Source organism: Anabrus simplex, chromosome 1 (assembly GCF_040414725.1).
Source record: "Anabrus simplex isolate iqAnaSimp1 chromosome 1, ASM4041472v1, whole genome shotgun sequence".
Lineage (NCBI taxonomy): Eukaryota > Metazoa > Arthropoda > Insecta > Orthoptera > Tettigoniidae > Anabrus > Anabrus simplex.
Window position 1 is genome coordinate 522,564,534 of NC_090265.1, and position 15,952 is coordinate 522,580,485.

The 15,952-nt window shown below is 37.4% G+C and overlaps 1 protein-coding gene across 2 annotated transcripts in view; it reads right to left on the reverse strand.

The window, feature by feature from the left end:
- Ufm1 (Ubiquitin-fold modifier 1) overlaps positions 1-15,952 on the reverse strand; it is a 99,591-nt gene that overhangs the window by 70,622 nt on the left and 13,017 nt on the right. Inside the window, exon 3 of one of the 2 annotated variants that reach the window (XM_067135444.2) lies at positions 7,111-8,279. The exons of the other annotated variant lie outside the window; for it this stretch is intronic. Coding sequence (XP_066991545.2) covers positions 7,183-8,220 — 1,038 coding nt within the window. The 5' untranslated portion in view covers positions 8,221-8,279 and the 3' untranslated portion in view covers positions 7,111-7,182. Of the gene's footprint in view, positions 1-7,110; positions 8,280-15,952 lie in introns of those variants that run through there. 2 annotated transcript variants of the gene reach the window in all.

Consider the following 15,952-nt stretch of genomic DNA (forward strand, 5'->3'; position numbering starts at 1 on the left):
TGGTGATAGCGTTGCGCATTAACGGACTTGCCGGGCTTCAAGAGTTCATAATACAATACTGCTCTGGTCCCACCAGACACAAAGCATGGTCTTCTTGCTGAAGTGATTTTTCGAAACCATGTTTTACATGTTCTAATCGATAGAGCATTTTGATTAAATAAAAAAAGCAATGTGTACCGCAAATGTTTCTTTTTTCAGTCATAAACATCGACATGATCACTGAACGATACAACACAGATGTTAGTGTTTGACGTACTCAACTTGTGTGTGTTAGTAGGTTAATTTCAGACTAACAAACTGACGTATGCGTCAAATTAATATGCTGCGTACTGTTTGCTGGCGACATCTCTTAGTGAATTTACAAGCAACTAATCTCATATCTGTTCCGTATTGAAGATAACAATAAGTAAAATTCTTTCAAGAATAAAATTTACTGTGTCCACCTATTCAATACAATTATATTCTGTGGTGATTAAATCCAACATGAATTACATATACTAATTAGGAACATATTTTGCCCTATTTTTTGGCATCTTCAGCCTAATAATAATCTTAAGGTCAAGTCTTTAAACCAATTAAAAATTAGAACTTAAAACTAAATACACTGGCCTTATGCTTAAAAAATTGTTCACAAAAAGTTGTGCTTTAGGTGATATTTACATAGATTTACCATGTGTACATTAATTAAAACCCAGAATTTGTGACCAGGAAGCAATTAAAATTATCATATAATGACTAGAAATAGTCCAAAGCGTACATCGGAACTTCTCCAACTGTATGGATGAATCATTAGGTTGATAGTTTATACAATCGTGATCATTCCAAGGTGGTTATGGTCACCTATGTCGTAAGTACACAGCTACAAAACCGGAACCGTGGTATAATATCGATTCTGATGGGCTTGGATATCCCATTAGAAAAAAGCATGGTTGGACAGTAATATTTTAGAGGTTAAAAACGTGTATGTTGGAACATATTGTCAATATCATTCATTAGTCAGGTGCTCATCAGATAAAATGTTTCTTGGAATTTTGTGCCTTTCTTGTTGGATTAATGTTCCCGTTGGTACATTGTTCTACCTTTGGAAGGATTTATGAGTATTGTCTGTAACTAAATAAGAGAAAAAAGAATTTAGAATGATGAATGTAGAGCCCACATAATAATTGTAAAGATGAAAGTGTTATATCCCACTAATGTGGACGAATGTGAATGATACTGACAATATGTCCCAACATACACGTTTTTCACCTCTAAAATATTACCGTCCAACCACGCTTCTTTCTAATGGGATATCCAAGCCCATCAAGATCGACATTATACCGTGGTTCCCGTTTTGTAGCTGTGTACTTATGACATAGGTGACCATAACCACCTTGGAATGATCACAATTATATAAACTATCAACCTAATGATTCATCCATACAGTTGGAGAAGTTCCGATTTACGCTTTGGACTATTTCTAGTCATTATATGATAATTTTAATTGCTTCCTGGTCACAAATTCTGGGTTTTAATTAATGTACACATTGTAAATCTATGTAAATATCACCTAAAGCACAACTTTTTGTAAACAATTTTTTAAGCATAAGACCAGTTTTAAGTTCTAATGTTTAATTGTTTTAAAGGCTTGACCTTAAGATTATTATTAGGCTGAAGATGCCCCAAAATAGGGTGAAACATGTTCGTAATTAGTATATGTAATTCATGTAGGATTTAATCACTATAGAATATAATTGTATTGAATAGGTGGACACAGTAAATTTTATCCTTGAAAGAATTTTACTTATCTCTTAGTGAAACCGGAAAAGACTTGTGCATATGCCTGGTACTTACTTCATCGTTCATCAGTGATTTCATGCAGTCAATACCAGCATTGCTGATAGAGTCAGATCTTCTTTCTAACTGCACAAACTCAATTATATCACAAAGATACTTCTCAACGTAAAAAACCACCTCGAACCAAGTATTCCATCCTGTCAACACTGGTACTGGAAACAGTTTAGGATTCTCAGACAAATACTTTTCTATCAGAAATCAAACAGAGGTATTTTCTCTTTCTTGTATTGAAAAACACAGCCTTAACCTCAGCCACCGCTGCATTAAGTTTTGTCAGTACTTTCGTGAATATGCATCCCATCAAATTTAGCCGGTGTGCCCAACACTGAATGTGAACTGCATCCTCTCCGAGGAAGGCACTCAGGGAACTGAAGCACCTTGACATGTATCTTACACTGTCGCTGACCAGTCCCAAGATATTGTCGTAGTTAAGTGAGTACTTCTGTACAGAATTAAGTATTGCTATGCTGCATGATTTTGCATCAGCTGCTTCCAGAATACGTACATCAGCAACATACAACTCCTGCTCTATTTTTGGTTCAAGAGGGTGAATTAACATGACAAATACACATCAACCCAACCGATCTGTCGTTCTGTCACATAATAACATAACCTTCTGGCCACAGACTACTACTTCCACTTGTTGATCTCTTTCATCTCTCAGGGGCTGGTGGCGATTACTGTTTTAGGAGGAAGTACAACTAGGCGACCACCCTCTATATAACACTAATCAGACAGAAAAAATGGAAGGGATCCGACACTTCGAAAAATGAAGGTATCGGCCAAAGAAGACAAGGGGCACGAAGGGCATGAAAATGAAAGAATCCCTAGACCTCGAGTACTCTAATAACGACCAAATACCTCTTGGCAAAATTATCTCTTGCAATAACTCTTTTGTCTGCAACAAAGTTACACTGTACAATACTCTGTTGCCTCTTATGACAAGAGGATGTACTGGCTGTAAATGATCTCTTTACTCTGTGTTTATCACTTCGCACATACTTGATACACATATCATTTCTAACCCAAGCCATAGTACAGTTACAGTATTGACATATTGTTTTTCAATTGGATGCACATAATCAGTTATTTTTAAATTTAAGAGCTGTTTCCTTTGCACTAACACTTACCTTGGGCATAATACCTAGCCATAACAGAACACAGAGAGAAAACTATTAAGACTGTTACTGACCAGCTTCTTAAGCAGAATGACACATGCACATGAGTTGATTTGATGGAGTGGGAGAACAAGTTGAATTTGTTAAGTCTGTGATTGACATGATGGTCTATTCTGGTGGAATAAAAACCTTTATAAGAAAGCCAACACCATGAATTTGAATCATTATGCACATAAAATTGATAAATTTGACATATTCGCATTGTCTCATTTTGTTTTATTTTGCAAAATAAATCTGTCTACAGTAATTTTTGAACTGTTAACAACATAATGTACAGGTAACTATTTCCCAAGCATTTTAGGGAAAAATGTTTAAAAAGTTTGTGTTATCGCAAAAGTGAAAATCATAGGTCCCTAGCTAAAACTAATGTGTGGATCGAGAATTTGATTTATCAGGCACTTGAGAAAAAACATTTGATTTTCCAAAAGACATATTTAACATCTGTTTGATGAATAAATGCCTATGATAATGATATTAGAATATTGTAAAAATTGTTTCCTGGACCATTCTATTACAGAGAAAGCCAGTAATTCCTTGCAGCTTTTTTTTAAGGTTATTTGTTTAACGTTGTTCCAACGCAAACAAATTTTAAGGCAATGATGAAATTCTGTAGGATTGGGAAGGAAGCATCCATAGCCTGATGTGAAAATGAGAAACCATCGAAAATTATCTCCAAGGGTGCAAATAGTGGGGCTTGAACACACCATCTCCCAAACTCAAAGCTACATGACCCAAATTGTGTGGTCAACTTGCTCAGTATCTTTCCATCTTCTATACTCTTATCAGGTTTGTCCATGGCAATCACACATTCCTCGTACCTACATTTTGAAATCAGACAATAGCATCATACACAATTCAAAAGACTAGGGGAACATGTTTTGTAACGTCTGGTATATGAACGTTAATTTGGTAGATGGGGTTCCAATGGTCGTTCAGCATACCTTGAGACCGTAACTACTCAGAGTATGTCAAATCGAAGTTATACCCCATCTGTAGGTGTAGCCATGCATTAAACTGTTAGGTGACCCCTCAAAACAAAGTGAATAGCAATGCGCCCATGTGTCGTGAGGTTCACAGACTGCCGTGGTCATTGGAGCACGTACATCAACCAGCACATCCCATGAGGCATCTTAACGAGGTTCAAGTTGCAAGGGCCGTCACTTTGATCCAGGAAGGGTGGACTTTTCGTTGTATTTCTGTAGATCTCAATGTCTCTCCGTCAGTCATTCACCACTTGTGGAATCGCTAAAATGAGACAGGCCAGTTCACAAGGAGGGTTGAACGAGGTCATGGATGCATGACAACCCCACAGGATGACCGATATCTGACCATCTGTACATTGCGGTGTCGTTCAGCAACTGCCAGAGAACTGCAACAAGACTTCAGGAGGGTCACTTCAGTCACGGTGTCTGACCAGACAGTAAAGAACAGGTGAAGGGAAGTGTCCTTATGACCCAGACGTCCTGTTCAAGTGCCCCGTTTAACGCAGCAACATTGCGCAGCTCGCCTTCTGTTTGCCCGTACCCACGTCAACTGGCAACTTCGCCAATGGAGACCTGTGTTGTTCATAGACAAGTCCAGATTTCCCCCGACACAGCGTGATGGACGTCAACGTGTATGGAGACGCCGTGGTGAGTAGTACATGCCAAACGTTGTCCAGGAAGGCGACCAATTCGGACAAGGTTCTGTGATGATGTGAGGTGGCATCAGTACTGATGGCCGTACGGAACTTGTCGTCATCCGTGGTAATCTTACCACTGCAGGGTACATCAAGCAGATACTACTACAGCATGTGTAAATTGCTGCATACGGTGTTGGCCCTGAATTCGTACTCGTGTACGACAATGCCAGGGCTCATGTACCACGCATCACCAGACCTGTCTTGCGAGAACTGGACATTCAAGGGATGGAATGGCCAGCAGTAAGTCCTGAACTTAATCCCATCGAGTATGTGTCGGATAGGCTCAACAGAAGTGTTTGTGGGCATTCTGTTCCACCACAGACTCTCCTAAGACCTCGAACAGGCTCTCATTGAAGAATGGGACCTGATACCGCAACATGACCTCTGTCGACTTATACGGAGCATGCTATGTAGGTGCCAAGCAGTGATAAATGCTCGTGGAGGACATACACCATACTGAAGCTCTCCAACTATGATAAAAATCCACCCTGGAGGACTGTTATCACTTTATTTTTGCCCCTATTTGGACATTTCCGTTTGTGTTCTGAAAATGAACACAAATCCATCAATGTTCTTTTGCATACTTCAACGGTAAAGAATAAAGGTTTAGTTGGTAATATACCTCAGTATGACGTATTGTTCTGTGGAGCATGGCATATGTTTAAGAAGAATTACGGGAACATGTTCTTGAACTGTGTATAAGTTTACTAGCTCCCTCTGTGGATCAGTATTAGAGTTGGATTCCAAGGTCTTGGGATCCAGCAGAGTGAGAATTTTGAAGAACAGAAGGGAGTTTTGAAGAACAGAAGTAAGTCAATTCATACTCCATGCCATACGTCAGTGTAGAAGATCTCTGGTAACATGTTCGATGTTTACCCAAAATTAAATTAAAAACCAGCCATATATCACTCACCAAGTGTATTATTACTATTATTATTATTATTGCTTACAAGTTGGGACATAATGTACCCAACTTATCGACGCTGCGCGAGCAATGCCTCTTATCCCACAATGCTCTGCTAATCTATTATCCTCCTTGAGACTGGTCACACCTCCCAGCCACACATGGATATGTAGTCCATCACAACATTTGTTATGCTCATTTTACTGTGCTAATGTGTAATGGAAAATTAACATTAAATGCATTATACTCCAGAAGTGCATAAATACTTCAAGAAAATATACATTACTACCGTAAGGTACATACATACATATCCCACATCGTTCCATCTATATGATAGGTCGGCGAATTAAGCCCCTCCACCAACTTCTATCTTTGTACTTTTCTCCTTCTTCAATGTTGTTTCAGTCCCCTCCTCGTTGCTGAATATTGTTTTTCACCATGTCTGTATATCGTATTCTTGGCCGCCCTCTTCGTCTTGAATATTTTAACTCCAGACCATACATTTTTCTGGATATGTGATCAGGATCCATCCTTCGCATGTGACCATATCATGTGAGTCTACTCAGAATTATGTTATCCTGCATTCTGCCAACCTGAGCCATGTCCCTGATGTTCTCATTACAAATTTTATCTTGTCTTGTTTTGCCAACCATTGCTCAGATGGATCACATTTCAGCTGCCTGAATCCTTGCTTCATCCTTTTTCCTCATGCTCCAGGTCTTACTCCCATATGTCAGAACTGGCATGTAATAAGTCAGATAAATTGCTCGCTTTCATCTCAATGGTACTTTTGGGTTCCATATTAGGTCTCAGACAAGTCTATAGAATGTTTCTCCAGCTTGAATCCTGCTGGTACAATGAGTTTCAATTTCCTTTACATACTGGCATAGGAACATGAACGCAACGAACATTGTTCTGATGGACTGCAATATCCATGTGTTTCTGGAAGCTGTGACAAGGTTTAAGGAAAACAACGGACAGGAAGAGCATTGTGGGATGAGGTATTGCTTCTGCACCATCGATATATATGACATATATAATCTGAATTTGAAGGGAATTAAATTATTCTTCTTTTCATTTTTTGCTATTGGCTTTACGTCGCACCGGCACAGATAGGTCTTATGGTGACGATGGGACAGGAAAGGGCTAGGACTGGAAAGGAAGCGGTCGTGGCCTTAAATTCTATACAATGCAATTTTTATTTCATATCATGTAGATCCCCTAATTTCAACTCTGGCAATGATGATAAATATGTTGCAGAATAAAAGGAATTTTAAAGGAAAAGGATACTTGTACAGTCAGTCTTTAAACCAATGTTCTGACAGAACTAGACAAGATAATAGATAAAATCAGTGAACTGACCCTGACACAAACTAAGGTACTTTTCTAGCTTACATGTGACAGTTAATAGTTTACAGCATCACTCAAATAAGCAAATCTGACTACCCTAACAACAGTCAACATGTAAAGAATGAAACTGTAATACTTTGTTGCAATAATGAAAACACTAATTTTTTTAAGTTCATACTCTTTATTTAATAAAGTATTTATAAAACATGACAAGCATGTCAAATACAGAACACTTACGATTCACACACAGCCTCAATATCTTCCCATATCGTACAAAAAGGACCATTCTTCAGATCTGTTAACCACTGTCTAATATGGACACGAGTGCGACTTCTCGACTGGTAGAGAGATGTCAATAACTTCACAATAGTCTCAAACTCTTGTCCTGACACAACAGAGGTCTTACTCTTTGCGATCCACTGATAAGATGTTCTCTCATCTGGACCACATCTACACGCACATGACACATCCTTACTAATATATACAATGAAAGAAAGCAAAGCTGAAAGTAAGTCTGAAAAGATGGTGCATACATTTCTTAGAACAGCTTGATCAACATTATTTAATAAAACACACCAGAAAGTCTCTTCCCAACTATTTACTCTTGTAAGTACAGTTTCTAGAATGACAAGTTTAACATTATTCTTTTCTCCCAGTTCATCCTTCATGCATAAAATCTTCATTAATGTTTCTATATATTTATTATCATTCAATAACTCAGACACTTGTTTTTGGACAATATGCTTATTGCCACACTCAATTTTTTTGCACCAAACTGAGGTTAACACAACTTCTAAATCAATCTGCTTACCACCATTGTTCTTAAGAGAAGACAAAGCAAGAAATAAAATACGATATGAAATACCTTCTGTCAGTAAAGTATCCAATAGCTCTTCTAGTCTAGTTTTGGAACATAACTTCAAATACTCGTTAATAGCTAAGAGTACTATTTCATCCCTTGCTTTAGGGTTGTTCAAGAATGCTATAAGCATTAGGTCACAAGATTCTTCAAAAACTGAAATATCTACAGGGTTTGTCCGACCTCTGCTTTTCCACCATCCACAAATTATTCTTTCAAAACTAAGCAATCTGTTATGAGGTTCAAGAGAGTGATAGAATTTCTCCAAAAATGAAGCTAATTTGAAAGCACTTTTCACATCAGTTCCAGTAGCAGATTCCATCCACACTGTATCTTCATTAAGTTTGAGGAAAGTATCAAAATACTCAATTGTATCTTTTACATTCTTTGTATTCTTCTCATCCGCCATCATAAACAGCTATGCAAATGTTGAAGAGAGAGATTGAGAATTAAGCATTTACTTCCTCCAATCTGTCAAAGAAAGAAATACCACAAGTCAAGCCTGACAATTTATTCCAATTAACAGAGCAGATGATTTCTAATATGATCTCTTTAAATACTACCAACAGAAATGACTGCCAGAGAAAAGAAAAAACCAGAATGTGACAGTGAACGACAGATATCAAGATCAAACATCACATATCCTGGCAAAATCTTCTGATTTTTGAGATTTCTGTCTCAGCACTTTAAACAGATTTGCACAAGGACACGGTAATGAGTTAACTGAGAAGAGACATGGAGATATGGGAAAACCAAGAAAACCATTAGTAAAGGGTTTACTCTTAACTGACTCGCTGAGGGGCTATCTTGCCGTATCTTCAGTACTGATGTGGGAAGCGGAGGGTAAGAATAAGCTGGATAAGCAAAGGGAAAGAGAAAAGACATAAGATAAAGATAATTAATAGAAGGGAATAAACAAGTATCAAATCAAGTCATATAGAGGAAAACAGTAACATAAAAAGGAACACACTTGTTTATTCTCTTTCTTCTCACCCTACACTTCCCATATCAAGGCCATGTCAAGATTGCCCCTCAACGTGTTGATGCCTGCACTCCTGATTAAGGTAGGACGCTGAAATGAGTTCAATGGGGATGTGGAGATAGTCCTTGCTGTTTCATGTCTGTTCTTGTCTCTTCTTTCTATTGCTCCCTCTCCCCATACTGACCTATCATGTGTTCCTTTTCATGTTACTGTCTTTCTCTAAACAACTTCATCTGATACTTGTTGTTCACTTGCATTAAATAATTGCATATTTAGTTTTCACAGCTACGTATCATCTTCATCATCTCCCTAGCATTGTCCCATTTGCTGCAGCATCGGCTTTTGGAATCTTTGCTCGTTTAACATAGTCTGCTTACCTTGTATCGCCAGCTGCACTATTTGTGTCTACTGCTGAAATTGTCAATTCCACTCTGGTGTTCCATAAACTTTCTACATAAGTTCATGAACTTACACTTAACTTTCCCTGTTCGACATTCATTTACTTCACTACCTACTCTGCTCTTCACGCACCATCAACTGTCTACTGCCTGCCTGACGTCGCCAGAATTGTGACATCATTTTGTAACATGTGTCACTTTACTTCCTCACAAAGCTCTCAAACTTTCTCGTCTTCTCTATGCCCTGCCTTGGTGAACACGGAGTAGTTGGACTGAAAAGCTAGTTCGGATGTGGCATCGGCTCACTATGTCTGGAATCCTCCTTGGATGGAGCTAAGAGTCTCCTTGGCTAATCTTTCTTGCCATCTATGCTCCAACTTCTCATCACCGTGCCAAGGCAGGAGAAAAGAATGAGGTAATACAACACTAACTACTCCCTCTAGCGGAAGCTTCTTTCTTGAAACAATAAATTCATCTTTTTACTTCTATAATAAAATTATTGGCTTTATGTTACACTAACTACTTTTACAGTTTTCGGAGATGCTGGGATGCCAGAACTTAGTCTTACAGGAATTCTTTTAGGTGCCAGTAAATCTGATATGAGGCTGACGTACCTGAGCACCTTCAAATACCACTGGACTGAGCCAGGATCGAACCTGCCAAGTTGGGGTCAAAAGGCCAGCACCTCTACCGTCCAAGCCACTTGGTCCGGCTTTCTACTTCTGCGTGGTGTCTCCCACGATTCTAAATTTAAGAAGGTAGGCTGGATTTGGACTCTATTAAAATTTCTTTTAATTCTCTTTTAGATGTGCATGGCCTGATTGTTTCCAACTTTCCTTTATCCTTCCTTCCCTTACCAGCTTGTTTACTATGAGAACAGATAGACACTACTGTATACATGATACTTATTTAAGACTCCTAAAAAAAAATTCCCATATCCTTCTAGTTGTTGGTCAATTATCTTTCTATTATCACCAGGCTAATTTGTCTATTGTGGGACATTTAGTACTTCCTTTTTGGGACAATTCGCTGTATCTTGTATTTGGTGAGAGGTTTATAATTAAATGGATTAATTAACCTGTTTGCAATTATGTATGAATTTTTATATTCTATAGTCTGTCGCATTATCTCTTGTGCTTATTAAACTACTCTCCTGCAGTCCTTGAAAGGACTTTGGTTATGAATGAACATTTACTTTCCCATTTTGAAAGTGTTCTCGACTCACCCACCTTTTTGCGTTTTTAGGGATTCAGAGCTGTTCTCTCTTTTGTTGGTTTCTTCTCTGGAAAACATTTGTATAAGTATTTCCTATTCTTCTCTCGTCATTTATAGAAACCAATTAATTTTGGTGATAAATACGAGATTTTGCTGACGTTCTAGTCTTCTCTATAATTTTGTACTATACGCTGCATGCACGACACTCTACTGCCCACAGGATGAATTCAATTTGGACTTGTCGCTTCACTCAGTTAAATGGAATCATGAATGTAGGGTGTATGAAAATGAAGAAAGAAAAAGGGAGGAAAGTTCCGTACTGTGTTGTGCTGTAGGGTGTTACAATAGGTACAGAAGTAGTACTACTTACGTGATATTACATTCTTTTCCTAAGAGAATTACAGAGGCAGAAATGTGGCAAAAATGGACTCAATCAGTGAAATGTAAACAGTAAGGTTTTGTCTTTTTTCACTCACTGACAATATTATCTTAGAAAGAAATTACAGATCTACACAAAAATATATTTTCTTCTCTCTATTAGTCCAGATGGTTCTGTTGGGAAGCAACACTCAAGAATTTGCAGTATTCATTTCATTGGTAATAGTTGGTCTTGTCATCCTGAAAATTTTGCATATGTCCCTATGTCTTTCCAAAAGAATATAAGAAAAGGAATATTTCAAATGATTTGGCTGCTGAGAGTTTCAAAACAACGTTTTAATAGGACAGAAAGAAAAGTAAGAAGAGAATGAGATCCTAGAAGTAGACTGTAACAATAGGAGTAAATTCATGGATGCATTTATGGAAACTGTCGTAAGTAATAGTGTGACACAAGAGTTTGTGTTTACCTGCACGACTGATGGTAATGATATTGCTACTTAAACAAGTATTTCCGTCAGCTTTGACCTAGGTACGGGTATTGTACATAAAAGATAATAATGATGATGAATTAATTAATTGAACCAATAGGCTTTGAAGGTTACTCGTCCATTAAATAAGATCCTGAACGCAGAGGCTTGACGAGTGTAAATGCAGAGTTTTTCAATTTACTTTTAAAGAAGTTGCCACATTAGAAGGAACTAAAAATTACTAAAGCAAACTGCTTACTACTTTTTTTAATGAAGATGAAAACTGGTTTGTCTTATTCAGCATTGAGAGTTTTGTATGGTATCTATAAGCACTAGAGTATCTAGAATATTTATGGTGACAGTTGTGACTCTTGCAGCGACTATGGCAAACTTTGTTTTTTGGCTCAGTAGAGGAAGTGTCAAAGAAACTATGCCCTCAGAATTTCCAAATAAATATCCCCATTGGAGAGTAATAATAGACTGCACAGTAATAAGATTTGAACAACCATGCAGACTTGACTATGTAATATATCAGCATTCACATTACAAGGGATGTTATACAGTGAAATTTCTCATAGGAATCACACCAAATGGTATGATCAGCTTTAAATCTAAGTGCTATGGTGGAAGGGACAGTGACACATTTATTACCACTGATGATAGCGGACTGCCGTCATCATTAGAAGCTGGTGATGAGGTAATGGCTGACAAAAGGTTCCCTGGAATGAAAACACGGATGAAAGGTTGCGGCATAGTTGTTGTAATGCCACCCTTCTTACATGATGGGAGACTGACTGTTGAGGAAATACAACAATTTGTTTTACGTCACACCGACAGATAGGTCTAATATAATAGGATATGAGGGATGTTCCACCATTCAACACAATGTACTTTGTAAAATATTTGAAATTTATTATTGTGTTGTACGTCAACACGAAAATGAAAATCATAACCTATGACAGATAGGTCTAACGGTGACGATGGAATAGGAAAGGCTTAGGAATAGGAAGTGGCTGTGACCTTGATTAAGGTACAGCCCCAGCATTTGCCTGGTGTAAAAATGGGAAACCACGGAAAACCATCTTCAGGGCTGCCGACAGTGGGGTTCGAACCCTTTATCTCCTGGATGCAAGCTCACAGCTGCGTGCCCCTAACCGCACGGCCAACTCACCCGGTAGTAACAATGCAAATATTAGAACTTGGTAGCACTAGGTATCCCCCCAACTTTTGTGGTAGACTAGTCTTGGAGAAGGAACATTCATTGTTGATATAATAACACACACTTGCAATGTGTTTACATGATCCTCCTCCTCCTGCAGGCCAGGGGCAGTCTCCACTTAGTTCACTGCGCTCTGAATCTATCTAAACAAATTCCAATAAAAATAAAAATGAGAAGTTTTATATTTACTTAGTGCAAGTGGAATGCAAGTGGAATAGATAATAAAAATATACAAAATTAGACAGTTGCCTGAAGTTTACTGTGTATTCAATTATAAAAATTGCATAATGGAGCCAACTTCAATAATTTATGTAACACTAGCAAGATACCCGTGCTTCGCTACAGTATTATACTGAAATTTATAATTCATATACAGTATAATCTGCCAAAATTCGTGATCTGACTCATATTCTGAGAGAATCCGCCAAAATTTGCGATCTGACTCGTTTTTTGAGAGATTACGGCAAAGTTCCTCCCATTTCTCAATCTCTCTTTCCAGCAATCGATTTTGTACTTCCCAGGCTAGGTCCAGGTATTCTGCCCGGTCAGTTGGGTCCCTAAATCTTTGCCATCTTTTCCTATAAGCATTTTCATTTTTAATCCAAATCCTTGAGGAGATCCAGCATGGTGTCGTCTTGGGTGCCTTGGCGGTACTGAACCCACAACCGGACTGCATTCGTGTCATTACCCAGCCAGGACCCGTTTCCAGCGCGGTCCGCACAATTTGACGATGGTCCAGAACATTATTATTATTATTATTATTATTATTATTATTATTATTAAGGAGGGTGTATTAGTTGAATTTAGTTTGCTGTTGTTGTTATTATTATTAATGTTCTGGACCCCACAGCAAGATGCAAACCCGTTACTTGGCAGTAAATTACATCTGCTGCCATTGTCATTGCTGAAAATGTGACCAGTACCATTGTCACGCGCAGGCAAGTGCGTGGGATTTCTGGCAATACGAATGATGTACTTCCGTGCATTATTGACCTTATTATAGAGGTGAACAATTGCACGGTCAATATCATTCCTATCGTTTATTTCAAATGTGTTTAAATTTTTATTTATATGCCAGGAGAATCTATTGTAATCTAACTTTAAGTTCAACAAAGGAAAAGATGGCTCTTGAAAACAAACCCAGGAAAGATTACAAATTATCTGTTTATGATCAGAATCAAGTACATTATGAACAGTAAAATCAATTGGTCTCAACTCCTTTTTTCACCCCACCACTGTTAAGTTGATTTACCCACCTACCCCCAAAGAAAAAAAGGTGTGTCTCTTCATGTTTAAAGGAGATTCCAAATACCAATATTCATGTCTGTTACCTTCAGTTTTGAGATATAAGTATCCCCATAAAAAGAATTCACTTGTTTCACTTCCTTTCACACTCCCCCTCCAATGTTAAGTGAATTTTCCAAGGAAAAAATACTTGCTTCTTCATTAGTAAAGGATCTTCTAAATACCAATTATCACGACTGTAACATCTTCAGTTTTAGGGATATGTGTTCTTATAAAAGTGATTCAACTCCTTTTCACCCCTCCCCCCAAGATGATTTCCCAACAAAAATGTGTTTTTCTTTGTTTTTAAAGGAGATCCAAATACCAAGTCTGTAACAACTTTAGTTTTTATTAGATGTATCCTCATACAGTTAATTCAATTAATTTTTTAATTCATTCACCCCCCTCACCCCTTCATCGGATTTCCAAAATCAAATAATACGTGTTTCTTTACTTTTAAAGCAGATTCCAAATACACTTAGAGTCCCGTTAATCCGAAAGTCTGGTTAATCTGAACTGAAATATTCAATTTTTAAAAAATTCTCCTTATTGAAATGAAAGAACATATTATAGAAAGAAGATTTACTTGCATTTTATTAGTCCTATTTTACTAGAATAACTTAATGTAAACATAATTATACATCATAAACCATCAACCACTGGTCGTTTATCTTTACAAAGTCTGTTAGTTTCTTTTACTGTAGTGATTGGAACCTACTCGAAGACGCAGTGTTAAACCAGCATCTCATAAACATCACATCAGTGGGCGTAGCAGTGGAGTTTGCTAGAGGTAGCGTACAGCAAGTTCTAAGGCAGCTGCAGCATCTGAATATGGCACTAGTTGTTCATTGTGGTCTCCTTCATCGTCACTCTGTTCCTCAATAACTCCAGATTCTTTCTCCACCATAGCTACAATTTCTTGGCCTGTTTGTATAATTGATGACAGTAAGCTTCCATCCACTCGCTAATGTCATTTTCATTGTCGTTTTCTCCTCTACGGGTTCTTAACTACCCTACTGTAATTTCATACAGTATTTTATTAATGTAACTGCTAAAGAATGGACATTTCAAATTACAGTATCTATTTTCCTCAGACGGTTGAGGCGCTGGCCTTCTGACCCCAACTTGGCAGGTTCGATCCTGGTTCAGTCCAGTTGTATTTGAAGGTATTCTAATACGTCTGTTTCGTGTAAGTAGATTTACAGGCACGTAAAAGAACTCCTGCAGGAAAAAAATCCAGGCACCTAGGCGTCTCCAGAAACTGTAAAAGTAGTTAGCGAGACGTAAAAGCAATAACATTATTATTAGAAAATATTTTCCGGTTAATCCGAAAATTTAGTTATCCGAACAGTCTCCAGTCCCACTTAGTTCAGATTAACGAGACTCTACTGTATCAATTTTCATGTCTGCAACATCTTTCATTTTTGAGATATAGTATCTTAATACAAATAATTCAACTAATTTTTCAATGGATTTTTAAGTGGATTTCCGAAAACAAAAAATACGTTTTTCTTTATTTTCAAAGGAGATTCCATATACCAATTTTCACGTCTGTAACATCTTCAGTTTTTGAGATATCGGTATCCTAATAAAAATAATTCAACCCCATTTTTAGTCATTTTTACCCCCCAAGTGTTTTTTCTGAAAACAAAATATACATCTTGCTTTATTTTTAATAGATTAAAAATACCATCTTTCACTTCTGGTGATATACTGTAGACATGCTTATTTTAAAATTTCACCCCCATTGCAGTTCCCCTTAAGCGGAGTTTCCGAAAACAAATCACCCATGTTTATTTACTTTTACAGGAGATTTCAAATACCAATTTTTACGTCTAACATTTTACGTTTCTGAGATATACGGTAGATAGTCTTTTTAAAAATTCATCCCATTTGTCACTCCTGTTTAACCCCCATTAATTGGATTTTCCAAAAACAAAAAATATGTTTATTTATAAAGGAGATTCCAAATACCAATTTTCAGGTCTGTAATGTCTTCAGTTTCTGAGATATAAGTATCCTCATTAAAGGCATTCAACCCTTTTTTCACCTCTCCTAGTGGGTTTTTCCAAAACCAAAACAACATATGTTTATTTTTGAAGGAGATTCTAAATACCAATTTTTACATCTGTAAACTTTTAAAGTTTTGAGATATAGATACACTCATTTTAAAAATTCACCCCCCTTTTCACCCCATTAGC